This window comes from Plectropomus leopardus, chromosome 20 (genome assembly GCF_026936395.1).
Source record: "Plectropomus leopardus strain MGB_pleo_1.0 chromosome 20, ASM2693639v1, whole genome shotgun sequence".
Lineage (NCBI taxonomy): Eukaryota > Metazoa > Chordata > Actinopteri > Perciformes > Serranidae > Plectropomus > Plectropomus leopardus.
Genome location: NC_142195.1, coordinates 27,159,156 through 27,172,027, shown reverse-complemented (window position 1 = coordinate 27,172,027; position 12,872 = coordinate 27,159,156). Strand labels below are relative to the sequence as shown.

The following is a 12,872-nucleotide window of genomic DNA, read 5'->3' as shown; positions in this document are numbered from 1 at the left end:
AAAATTTGAGATTTTTGCCATACTATAGCATGCGATTTTCGTCCATTTTTTTGACATGCTAAAATGTGACGTTTTTGGCGTTTTTTGATCCTTTTGTCCACATGCTATGCTATTATGCGTCTCTATGAGCTATTATAAAGCATTTCCTGCCACTTTTTGAAAATGTCAAAATTTGACATTTTTGCCATACTATAGCATGCGATTTTCGTCCATTTTTTTGACGTGCTAAAATGTGACGTTTTTAGCGTTTTTTGATCCTTTTTTCCACATGCTATGCTATTACGCGTCTATATGTGCTATTATAAAGCATTTCCAGCCACTTTTTGAAAATGTCAAAATTTGAGATTTTTGCCATACTATAGCATGCGATTTTCGGCCATTTTTTTGACATGCTAAAATGTGACGTTTTTAGCGTTTTTTGATCCATTTTTCCACATGCTATGCTATTATGCGTCTCTATGAGCTATTATAAAGCATTTCCAGCCACTTTTTGAAAATGTCAAAATTTGAGATTTTTGCCATACTATAGCATGCGATTTTCGTCCATTTTTTTGACATGCTAAAATGTGACGTTTTTAGCGTTTTTTGATCCTTTTGTCCACATGCTATGCTATTATGCGTCTCTATGAGCTATTATAAAGCATTTCCAGCCACTTTTTGAAAATGTCAAAATTTGAGATTTTTGCCATACTATAGCATGTGATTTTTGGCCATTTTTTTGACATGCTAAAAAATGATTTTTTTTAGCGTTTTTTGATCCTTTTGTCCACATGCTATGCTATTACGCAACTCTATTAGCTATTATAAAGCATTTCCAGCCACTTTTTGAAAATGTCAAAATTTGACATTTTTGCCATACTATAGCATGCGATTTTTGGCCATTTTTTTGACATGCTAAAATGTGACGTTTTTGGCGTTTTTTCATCCTTTTTTCCACATGCTATGCTATTATGCGTCTCTATGAGCTATTATAAAGCATTTCCAGCCACTTTTTGAAAATGTCAAAATTTGACATTTTTGCCATACTATAGCATGCGATTTTCATCCATTTTTTTGACATGCTAAAATGTGACGTTTTTAGCGTTTTTTGATCCTTTTTTCCACATGCTATGCTATTACGCAACTCTATCAGCTATTATAAAGCATTTCCAGCCACTTTTTGAAAATGTCAAAATTTGAGATTTTTGCCATACTATAGCATGCGATTTTCGGCCATTTTTTTGACATGCTAAAATGTGACGTTTTTAGCGTTTTTTCATCCTTTTTTCCACATGCTATGCTATTACGCGTCTATATGTGCTATTATAAAGCATTTCCAGCCACTTTTTGAAAATGTCAAAATTTGACATTTTTGCCATACTATAGCATGCGATTTTCGTCCATTTTTTTGACATGCTAAAATGTGACGTTTTTAGCGTTTTTTGATCCTTTTTTCCACATGCTATGCTATTATGCAACTCTATCAGCTATTATAAAGCATTTCCAGCCACTTTTTGAAAATGTCAAAATTTGAGATTTTTGCCATACTATAGCATGCGATTTTCGTCCATTTTTTTGACATGCTAAAATGTGACGTTTTTAGCGTTTTTTGATTCTTTATTCCACATGCTGTGCTATTACACGTCTCTATGAGTTATAATACGGCATTTCCAGCCACTTTTTGAAAATGTCAAAATTTGAGATTTTTGCCATACTATAGCAAGCGATTTTCGTCCATTTTTTTGACATGCTAAAAAATTATGTTTTTAGTGTTGTTTGATCCTTTTTTCCACATGCTATGCTATTACGCATCTATATGAGCTATTATAAAGCATTTCCAGCCACTTTTTGAAAATGTCAAAATTTGAGATTTTTGCCATACTATAGCATGCGATTTTCGTCCATTTTTTTGACGTGCTAAAATGTGACGTTTTTGGCGTTTTTTGATCCTTTTTTCCACATGCTATGCTATTATGCGTCTCTATGAGCTATTATAAAGCATTTCCAGCCACTTTTTGAAAATGTCAAAATTTGACATTTTTGCCATACTATAGCATGCGATTTTCGGCCATTTTTTTGACATGCTAAAAAATTACTTCCTTAACGTTTTTTGATCCTTTTTTCCACATGCTATGCTATTACACGTCTCTATGAGCTATTATGAAGCATTTCCAGCCACTTTTTGAAAAAGGTCAAAATTTGAGATTTTCGCCATACTATAGCATGCGATTTTTGGCCATTTCTTTGACATGCTAAAAATTGAGTTTTTGGCATTTTGTGATCCTTTTTACCACATGCTATGCTATTACGCATCTCTATTTGCTATAATAAGGCATTTCCAGCCACTTTTCGAAAATGTCAGAATTTGAGATTTTCGCCATACTATAGCATGCGATTTTCGTCCATATTTTTGACATGCTTAAATGTGACGTTTTTGGCATTTTTGATTCTTTTTTCCACATGCTATGCTATTTCGCGTCTCTATGAGCTATAATAAGGCATTTCCAGCCACTTTTTGCAAATGTCAAAATTTGAGATTTCAGCCATACTATAGCATGCAATTTTTGGCCTTTTTTAAACATGCTAAAATATGATGTATTTGGCATTTTTTGATTTTTTTTCTCACATGCATATCATATTTTACCATATTTTTGACATGCTAAAATATGACATTTTGAGAGTTTTATGATCCTTTTATGATCTTTTTACTTTCTATAGTATGTTTTTTTTGCAATTTTCTTGCTTTTTAGGATGATACACTACACAAATACATTTTTATGCTATTTTCGGCGACATACTATACTATACTACGATTTTGTGCGTCAATTTTGGACTTTTGAAGACACTCAGCACTTTTTAGGTCTGAATTTAAAAGTCAACCGAAGCCAAATGAAGACATAAATACTCACCATTGGCGACGTAGGTGATTTTACACAGGATGTTGTCTCTGCTGATCTCTTTGTCTCCCTCTGGTGGGCTGACCAGAGTCTGACAGATCATGCCAATGTTGATTTTGGCACGGACACACCTGTTGCTTGGCTGTGGGAAGTCAGGACAGAGAATTAAGAGAAGCAGAATTTGGAGTCATTTAGAATCTCCATTAATTCTTCTCATGGAGTCTGAAATCTAAATTGGATCTGAAGGGACTCAATAACTCACCTGTGCATCGTCGTGATCCACAGAGAAGTTGCAGACCAGCCAGGTGTCTGGGTCATTCTCATTGTTGGCAATGATCTTTCTCATGGCAGACAGGTACAGCACGTCCCTCTGAGATGCAGGCCACACCCTCTGCAACAAAGATTATCTTTATTTCACATCCAACACATCATAAACAACAACAAATCTCCACTGTCGAATAAGTATTGCGATGTTGTTTATGGTCTTGCTGCTCTTACCTTGTGCGTTTGATAAACAATTACTGCATTGTCCGAAAGTGTCTCCACAACATTGAAGTTTTCAATGGTGGCTGAAAGAGGCAGAGAACATAGGAGTATTTTAAAAAAAGTTATAAATATTGTTGAAAATATATGTACACTAGCACTGATTCAAAAGACTTACTCTCCCAGTCGTTGCGATAGGCAGTGTCCCAAAAGTAGTGGCAGACCTCATGACCAGTCACCCCTTTAACTGAGTGAGTGGCCTTCAGCGGGTCCAAAACAATCCCATTTTCTTCCACCTCTCTCCTGTACACCTACGAGCATGCACACACACAACTAAATTAAGTAATATAATTTTATAGTCACATTTTATGTATGTATGTGTGCACATGTTGTAGCTGTCATAAATGGCAATTATACCTTCGATTTAATTATTAATATTCATGTTTATTAATATCATGCTTTCTGTGTCTTGTGTTAATTAACATCAATGTGGTTTAAGATGAATTATACAAATAAATGTCTCTGGAAGGACATTTGTACCCGAATACCGGAAATAATAAATTTCCTTGTTTTCTGTGTTTGCCCCCCCTTTCCTTGAGAGCTGAGTAATGGAGGCTGAATTGTAAAGACAAAATATGAGCTGTGAAGACGCTCAAAACGTTCTGTTCTCCTCTGAAAATCAATACGGCCAATGCAGTTCAGGGTTTCTCTTTCTAAGTTGAGATTATTGCTTATACTCCTGAGCAGCTACGCACTGAGTAAGCTTTGATCGGGATTTCTGAAAAATATTGTGGTCCAGTGCTAAATTTCAGATAGCTGTTATTTTAAGAACAAATTAAATTTAAATTTCACAATCTAGTGCTCTATGCTCTATCATGTGATATACAGTTACAGAAACTTGTGTTATATTTCAGATAAAATCCTCCGCATACCTTCATTTCTCCCTCTTCCACAACCAGCTGCCAGTTGGCGTCTCCACCGACATCCTGCAGGGAGTAGGTCATGTGATTCTGCACCATCTCCTCCACCTGTAACACAAGGCCGGGGACAGAAAGAGCATGTGAGATCGATTATGTAATGACAACATGGAGAGGCCCTCATATACCATCATGGCATAATGGAGTCAGTGTGTGCGGAGAGAAAAAACAGAGACGACAACTGAAACAATGACGCAGAAGCTGCACCTGACGACCTTTCTGTATAATCTATACTGAGCACATCTGAGGAAGCAGCGTTTTATGTTATATTAACAGAAAAACTTTGTTAAATCATATTGACTTTAAGCCAAAACTACAATCAAGTAACCTCTGAAAACAAAAATCTGCATATATGAGCTACATGAATAATATACGACAAAGGATATGGGGATAAGGATAACGATAGGGGACACAATACATGAAACATAACAGCAGCAGCAACAATAGGAGTCCATCACCACTAACAACAACAACAACAACAACAACACACAGTGAGAAAAAAACAAAACATACGAACAAAAACAAACAGCAACAAAAAACTGCATTTTACTTTGATCTTTTAGTATTAGTCAATGTTTACCTGTTTTATTTTATTACTATTTTACCATTTTGTTTTTTTCTATTCTATGGTGAAGATTTGGAATTGAGTTTTTGGGTTATCTGTGAGGTGGTTTTGTGTTTTGAATTTGAAATTCAATAAACTTGAGCGTGTAAGCACTACTTCAGAAATAATCTCTGCCCTAACGAATACGCCTGAAAACACTGACCAATCACTGACACTGCGTATGTGTGTGTCGGTGTAAACAGGAAGCAGATTGTCTACTAGACGAAACCACAACCCCCGAAATGTTTTCTTTTGTGCGTGCGTGTTCCTTTTTTATTATTCTGTGTCCTCTTTCTACATTTGGGTGTTTTTGAGGGTCTGTGAGTGCAGAGCGAGTGAAACTCATCGCAGTTTCAGCAGCATTTCGAAGAGTTTGGGTCGCTGAGTGAATAATAGATGTGTGGATCTGCTCAGAGCTGATCATACTGATAGATGAGAGGAGCAGCTGCTGCTGACGTTCAGACTCAATGAAGAGTTAAGTTTCACTTTCACTGCACCCGACGCTCTGCTGTGCCGTCTGTGTTCTGCGGCCTAACAGCGTGAAGAAATCCGACAGCGCTCGTTGTGAACGGTGCATTTCAAAATCATAAAATTAATAAGTGGCAGGAGATGTTTTAATTGTGGCAGGCTGCCACAAATAAATAAAGATGTGGAAATATTTTCAAAAGTCTCTGTTTTAATCAACTGTGTTACTATTATTATTATTATCTGAACTCTTGTTACATAATAGACCTTGTAGTCTTGTTGCTGGTGCAGTGTGTGTATTACACAGCGACGGGTTACGGTCATGCACATGTGATGTTTAGTGCAGACGGGCGAAACACAGAGGAGGGGTGACGGACTGCTCGAGTCTGGACAGTGAGTTACCTCTGCGCTGAATCTGTGGACATCGTGAGGAGGGGCGCTGACTATCAGAGCAGAGGAGGACTGACTATGAGGCTACAGGGACGATGAGAGCCAAGGAGTGATGGATGAAAAAAATGAGGAGAGGAAGAAACAAAGTTACACAAAAGGATGTGTGAAGTAAAAATGAAAGAAGTGTGAAATGAGAAAAATTAGGAAGTTATGGAGGAGGAAGAGGAGGAATGATGGAAGTCAGTAAAAGGTTGGATTACCTTTTCAGAAAATCTGTGCGTGCCGGAGCTGGAATAGACGTCTCCAGGGGGGACGGGGCTGGATCTCTGTATCCTCGTCTTCTCAGTGTGACACTGGACACAAACAAGCACAGAATTTAAATACAAAAAAATGTGAAAAAATGTTTTAATTAGCTGTTTTTAATTACGTACCACATGTTTTTTAATCAAACATCACAGCAGTTTTTAGTTTTTTTTGTTTTTTTTTGCTTACCTGTTCTTCGATTTTGTCCTGTCTGTCGAGAGCAGCTTCAACTGCATCAAAAAACTCGTCCTCATTAATGAGGCTGTTCGGACCCTCCTGTCGACAAATCGAAGAGGGAACGTTACTTAAAAGTTCTTACACATCACTAAATCCATGCTGCATCACGCCGCGTCCAAAGAGCAATCGAGCTCCCGACCATCATGTTGCATCGCACTTTCTCTGTCCGAATCTGTTCAAAATGCGTTTCTGTTCGAACCACTTAGAGGATGGGTGAAAATCTGCTGCGTTTGTTCTTTTTAAAAAAAGAAAAGCATTAATTTTTATGGGAAAAAAACTTAATTAAAACTGTAATTAAAATACCAAACAATCATTAAGGGCCCCTCCGGCAGTTACTCTGAGGACCCCTCTGGATGATTGTGACACATTTTACCTTCATCAAAAAATTTCAGCTCTTGCAATCTGGATGTTGCACTTCGGCATTTTGCGACTTGGACAATATTTATAAATTGTGCATCCCCATTTAGGACAAAACAATGCAATCAAACAGACTTTGTCACCGATGCTTCATTTGGGAGGCGGTGCTGTGGGTGAATTTTACTCTACCTCATAATCTGGACCTCCAAAGTGAGACTTTTTCTTCAACTCATTGAGGGCTGACTTATAGCTTTCCTCTATTCTTCGCCGTTTCTCCATCTCCTGCAAACACAACAATAACAATTGTGGAAAAAAACACAAAAAGAGTATCCTACAGCAACTTTCTCTCCTGCAATCTTTATTTGTGCAAACAGCTGCTTCACTCGAGCGGAGAGAAAAACAATCACTTCTGTTGTCTGACAAATAAAAATCATGTAACGCAGACTCTTTACAGCGAGCAGATGACACCCGGCCGATGTTACACACCTTGTCCAGTCTCTTCTGCCAGCTGTCTTCTCTCTTCACCATGAGGTCGATACAGTGGGACAGAGTGGCCAAGATCCCGGCGGTGGTGGCCTTGAATGTGATGGCCTCACCCTTAAAGTCTATGCCATTGATTCCTTTGGGACTCAAGGACTGGAACACTGCACAGAAGAGGAGCGTGGGACTAAAACAGACGCCCGTGTAACAAACACCAAATCTATACGAAGCGTTAGGTCAATTTCTAACCAAATATTTGCTTTTATTCTCGTGTCGCATCACAGTCGAGTATACCGTAAAACTTCCAGGCTATTATTTGCTTAAATCACTGAACTCAACAGGCTTATATTTGGGACGGGCTTTTATTTCCTTTCACACAAAACTGTTGCTCAGCGAAGATGGGAAATGAAATCAAGGTATTTATTGTTTTACTAAAAAAAAAAAAAATGTGGGAAGAAGGTAATGAGCAAAAGAAGAAATTACCTCAGCACAAGAAAAAGATGTAAAAAAAGAAAAAAAAGCAAGAAATGACCCAAAATCTTAAAATAACTTTACTTATCTAATAATGATAATTATGAATAAAGTTCTATGGACATTTTTTCCAACCTTTTTTTAAAAAAACAGTCTTCTACGTATACTAATCTCTTTTTTGCATTTCTGTTGTTTACTAAGCTGGAAATACTGTTTCTTTAGGTGTTGACAGTTTCAGTAAAGTTTAACTGAATGATTGAATTGTGAGAATATCACCAAGCTGATATTGTGAGTAGTATGTTTAAATGGATTAAAGTTTAAAATATATACATTTTGTATGAACGATCTAAGCAGTTAACTAACGTTAACTCCAGCGGTTAGCCAATAATCTAGTTTTATACATCCGAAGAACAAGTATAAAGATTAACTGCATGGCAACGAGACGAACCTCGAGTTAAGACAGACCTTTACTTGTCAAAACATGTCACCACACCGGTATGGTAAAAGGGACTGGTATATTATTTGGATTAGGCTTTTATTTGAAGTTTTATGGTATATATTTTCCACAAGAAAAACAACCATTTTAAAGGCATAAAAATATATTTTCTTATAAACATAATTATTTTGGCAAAAGTTGTGGTGATTTCAGATAAGAAACCTAGCGCTGTTTTTCCAAACTTCTAGCCTTAAATTCAAGAATATTTCTGCATTACTCACATTTTTCTTTGCTGCCGTTGTTGTTGTGCAGAAACTCTCCATCCGTCCGGGTGTTGGGGAAATCGTCCTCGTCATCCTCCACGACTGAAAAAATAAATAAATAAAGTTTCAGGTAGCTGTTACACTCAAAAGTCTTCTCGCAGGAGCCTGCCGAGAGTCGTCCAGCGCTCCGGGCAGGGCGGCGCCTTGTGGCCCATTCACAAGTTGCGCACCATCAGACTGACAGAACTCTGCTGTGCTGGACAACATGACAATGGTCTGGTTTCATCTTCAGAATGGAGAGAGCGAGAGGAGCGGAGAGAGGGAGGTGAGGAGAACAAAAGCAGGGCTTCATTCACTGCGGTCATCCACAGGCGCCGGGCGCAGGCTGCCATCAGCAAACGTTCAGCCAGCCAAGATGGGGTGAGGCTGAGGGGGCTCGTAGAATAACCGCCGTCTGAGTCACGGCACACACACTGACGCATTCCAGACGAGACACAGTTTTCTCTAAACGCCAAATATTTTCAGAATCCATACGCTGAATAGGCAAAACAAAGATCCTTTTAGACATGCCAGGGTCCTGGGGGAGTATTTTGAATCCGTTCTCATTTTTGGTTCCCACAATTTTACTGAAATTCTTTTAATATCATTTTGGATTCAAAATTTTGTAAAAGATAAATAAGAGTCTATGCATTCAGGTGTGTTGGTCTTGTCTCAGTCTCGCACGTAGCGGACTCTGCATTTTTAATCGAGACCGGTTGAGACCACAACACATTTATTTGTTAAGATTATTTCTTTGATTGGATGTAAAACTTTCTTCTTCAAATCCAATTCAAGTCATTTGTAGTTTGTTTTTTCATCAGATCGATGACGACGGCATGAAGAGAAGCCAAATCACCTGTAATCAAGTTTTATATAACTGAAGCTATTACCAAGATGGTTTTAAATTGATTTTTAATCACGCAATTGATCATTTCAGCTCTAAGTTAACCCTTTAAAACCTGGGCAAACTGGCTTGATTTCTTTCAGACATGAGAAAAAGGCAATAAGCAGCTAAGGAAGAAATGACCCAAAGATGAGCAAGAAATCAATAAAAAGAACAATAAGATTACATGAAAATTAAAAATAAAAAAAACAAAATTAAAATAAATAACTAAATAAATAAAATAAACACAATGTAATGACCTAAAAAAAATTATAATAATTTAAAAATAATTTCAATATATTATGATAATTTCAAAAATGGTTCATCGGAAATTAAAAAAAAAAAACAAAAACAATTTTCCCAATCAACTGATTTTGCCTCAATTTCTGGGACATTTCCTGCCAAGCTGCTTTTTGATTTTTTCACCATGTTTTTGAAAAAAATCAAATTATTTTGCAGCACAAGAAAAGTCATGTCGATCCAGGTTTTAAAAAAATATTTTTCCAAATCTACTGTTGTTTTTTGTTTTGTTTGTTTGTTTGTTTGTTTTTCACAATTTCTGGGACTTTCCTTGCCAAGTTTTTCTTTAATGACAATCCAGGTTTGAAAGGGTTAACCCAGAATGCTATTAGATAGAGCTTTTTTTTATAGTCAAAAACAATCGTGAATTCTTAATTCTTAATTGCACTTCTAAAAACACACAAATCTGATCCCTCCAGAGCAGCAGCTGGTCAACAGCGATGGTGTCTGTGGGTCTTACTTTTATCCCTCTGCAGCTCGTCCTTGGACACGGCGTCTGAGCAGCTATCGAAGTACTTCTGAAGCGTGTCCACCTGTCTGCACAAGATATCTCTGAAGGTCTCCATCTCTGCCAGCTTCTCTCTCAGGCTGTGGCCCTTCTGAAGAGACGACAGAGCAGTTAGGCTCAAAATTCAACTGTTCTGACAACATTAACAGCGTGTGTGCGTGTGCCTAAAAAACAGCCGAAAAAGTGTTATGTGTGCAGAAACAAAACTGAAGCCAATGTAAACATGAAGCAGAGCGCTCACCTTGAAGGAGGACGTGGAGGTGGCAGAGAAGCCGCTGGTGGCTGATGTGAGAGACAGCATGGAGCCATGTCTCCGCAGACTGGACTCTGAGCCGTATCCAGAATCAACCTGTGAAGAAACCCAAAGGTGCAGAGACAAAAAAGACACACAGATGCGTCGTCACTGAGTAGCCAAACTTTATACATTATAACTGAAATAAGCAGTGACAAAAAACAAAAGCCAAACTACTACTGATCCTTCACTTAAATTGATTGTTTTTATTTCATTGGCATATTTGCTTTTATTAGATAGGACAGATCAATAGTGTAAAGGTAGGAGAGAGGGGATGACATGCAGCAAAGGGCTGTGAGCTGGAATTGAACCTGTGGCTGTTGTGGCAAAGGCAGTGCCTTCATTCATGGAGCACCTGCTTTATCCACTCAGCCACTGGATGGCCCCTTACATTGACCTTAACAGGGATCCACCCATTCATCGGCTGAACATCGCCGATGTTCGCCTTGTTGACTGCAATCAGACTATCAGCAAATAAGTTGGAATTCACCGATGGCAGTGGCTCATGTTTTTCTGTTGTGTCGCATCAGCTTTGTGCTACACAGCAGAGCTCGAGGCAAACGTCTGGAAAACGCTGCATCTGCGAGCAACTCGTGACAGCAATCTGCAGCATCTTGCACGCTTGCAGTGTTCACACAGGCAGCATTGTTGCTGCAGGGCTAACTGCTGCTATGAGAGCTGTATTTCCACAATAATATGGAAATATTGTCTGCAAATGTTGTCAGAGGGGAGAGTTTGAGTGAAACAGATGCATTTGACCCTGCTTTAAAGGAAATTTCCGTCTTTTTGTATTTTTTAAATTATCATTATTATTATTCATTCATTGTCCGTAACCATTTGTCCTCGCTGGAGCCAATTCCAGCTGTCATACACCCTGGACTCTCGCCAGACTGTCACAGAGCCGACACATTTAGACAGACAACCTTTCACGCTCACAGTCACATAAGTTTAATTTCGAGTCACCATTGAACCTGGACAACACAGTGGTGTCATGGTTAGTGCTGCTGCCTCCCAGCAAGAAGATCCCTGGTTCAATCCCAAGCCGGAGCAGAGTTTGCATCTTTAATATTATTATCATTTCATATAAAGGCCTATATGTCAGGGAACGTTCCTTCTTGTGAAAATGAAAAATAAAAAGTTTAGAAAAAGAAAAGAAAAGAAAACGTGTTTGAGACAATGAACTCACTATTAACACGTCACGGTGGGGCCTATTTTTTTGAATCCCTAAATCTAAATCTGTTTTCTATCCATCTGATCTGAAGTGTTCTCATTGTTGTGTGCCATCTGTTTTTCTTTAACCTTTTTGTTTGATTACAGCATCAACAATTATCTTCTCCTTTTCTGTAAGTACAAAATACACCTCTGAAACCTCTCACTTCCAAATATGTGCTAAAGGTTGAACTCCTTTTCGAAACAACAAAAGCAGCTTTGGAGAAAACCTTAAAAATATCCACATTTCTACAGCATGCAGTGACCTCATCAGCAGCACAACATGACACAGATGCCGTGACCATGGCAACACAACCGAAACATCACATGGCTTCCTGTAAACCGGGCTGGTTCCCCTCTCCTCTTACATAACAGCCCGACCCTCAAAATAGACGCTCTGTGACAGCGGAGAGGAGACCTTTCCCTTTAAGAGACACTTCCTCTGTCCACCACCAGGGGGCATTAAGCATCAACGCACGTGACCGGCATTAGTGAGCGGCAGGGGTAACTGTCGGTCAACGACCAGAAGTAACTCCGCTTGTGTTCACATGGGTTTCAATCAGCGCCGCTTGCCCTTTAGCCAACATACTGCTACCACACTGACTCCATCAGCGCAGATTGCACTGTCTCACTGTCTGATGCCAACAAGAGTCAAAGCAAGAGGAGGTTTAGCTGCAGTTACACTTTTGATAAAATCAGAAAAGAAAAAAGGAGTAAAAGTAACATTTATCAGCAGCTGTGTCTCCTCCCTCAACTGTATGGTAATACGGACACACGTGCATATACAAATACTGAGTAGCTGTGTGTGTTTGTACTGTATGTCCGGTGATTAAAGCCCAAGAGCACACACACACGACTGACCGCGGACAAAAGGAGACACAAAGGCTGGTGCTGATAAAAAGCTGCCCAGAGCAGAAACACACCTATCCAAGTCAAAGAGCTGATTTTCAGCAGGACTGCACCGCATACAATTCATTATTATTTGACATTTGAAGCTAATATTGAGGTTTTCAAACAACGCTTCAAATGTCTATTGTCATATTTAACCCTTAACGCCTGCTTTAATATTAGGTACGCTGGCATCACTCTACACACAAAATGCACTTTAAAAAAAAAAATCAAGGTTGACTTTTGAGTCCGAATCCTTAACATCAAATATTTTAATAATTACTATAATTATTAAATCATTTTCAGAATTTTAACTCTTAAAATGCTGGGTTTTTGTCATGATGCCACTTTGTTTTTAGATGAAAAAAATGTTGTTAATATACTACATGCAAAGCAGTTTTTCCGTTATCA

General features: G+C 38.4%; 1 protein-coding gene across 4 annotated transcripts in view; it reads right to left on the bottom strand.

The window, feature by feature from the left end:
* Positions 1-12,872, bottom strand: part of LOC121959888 (ceramide transfer protein) — a 69,307-nt gene that overhangs the window by 37,811 nt on the left and 18,624 nt on the right. For 2 of the 4 annotated variants that reach the window (XM_088071309.1, XM_088071310.1), the window contains 13 exons: positions 10,314-10,421; positions 10,025-10,163; positions 8,361-8,444; positions 7,179-7,336; positions 6,882-6,974; positions 6,288-6,374; positions 6,056-6,148; positions 5,808-5,879; positions 4,292-4,387; positions 3,538-3,670; positions 3,375-3,445; positions 3,139-3,267; positions 2,889-3,018 (listed from right to left, as the gene is read on the bottom strand). In XM_088071309.1, coding sequence (XP_087927435.1) covers positions 2,889-3,018; positions 3,139-3,267; positions 3,375-3,445; positions 3,538-3,670; positions 4,292-4,387; positions 5,808-5,879; positions 6,056-6,148; positions 6,288-6,374; positions 6,882-6,974; positions 7,179-7,336; positions 8,361-8,444; positions 10,025-10,163; positions 10,314-10,421 — 1,393 coding nt within the window. The remainder of the gene's footprint in view (positions 1-2,888; positions 3,019-3,138; positions 3,268-3,374; positions 3,446-3,537; positions 3,671-4,291; positions 4,388-5,807; positions 5,880-6,055; positions 6,149-6,287; positions 6,375-6,881; positions 6,975-7,178; positions 7,337-8,360; positions 8,445-10,024; positions 10,164-10,313; positions 10,422-12,872) is intronic. The other 2 variants (XM_088071311.1, XM_088071312.1) reach the window with 1 other exon arrangement.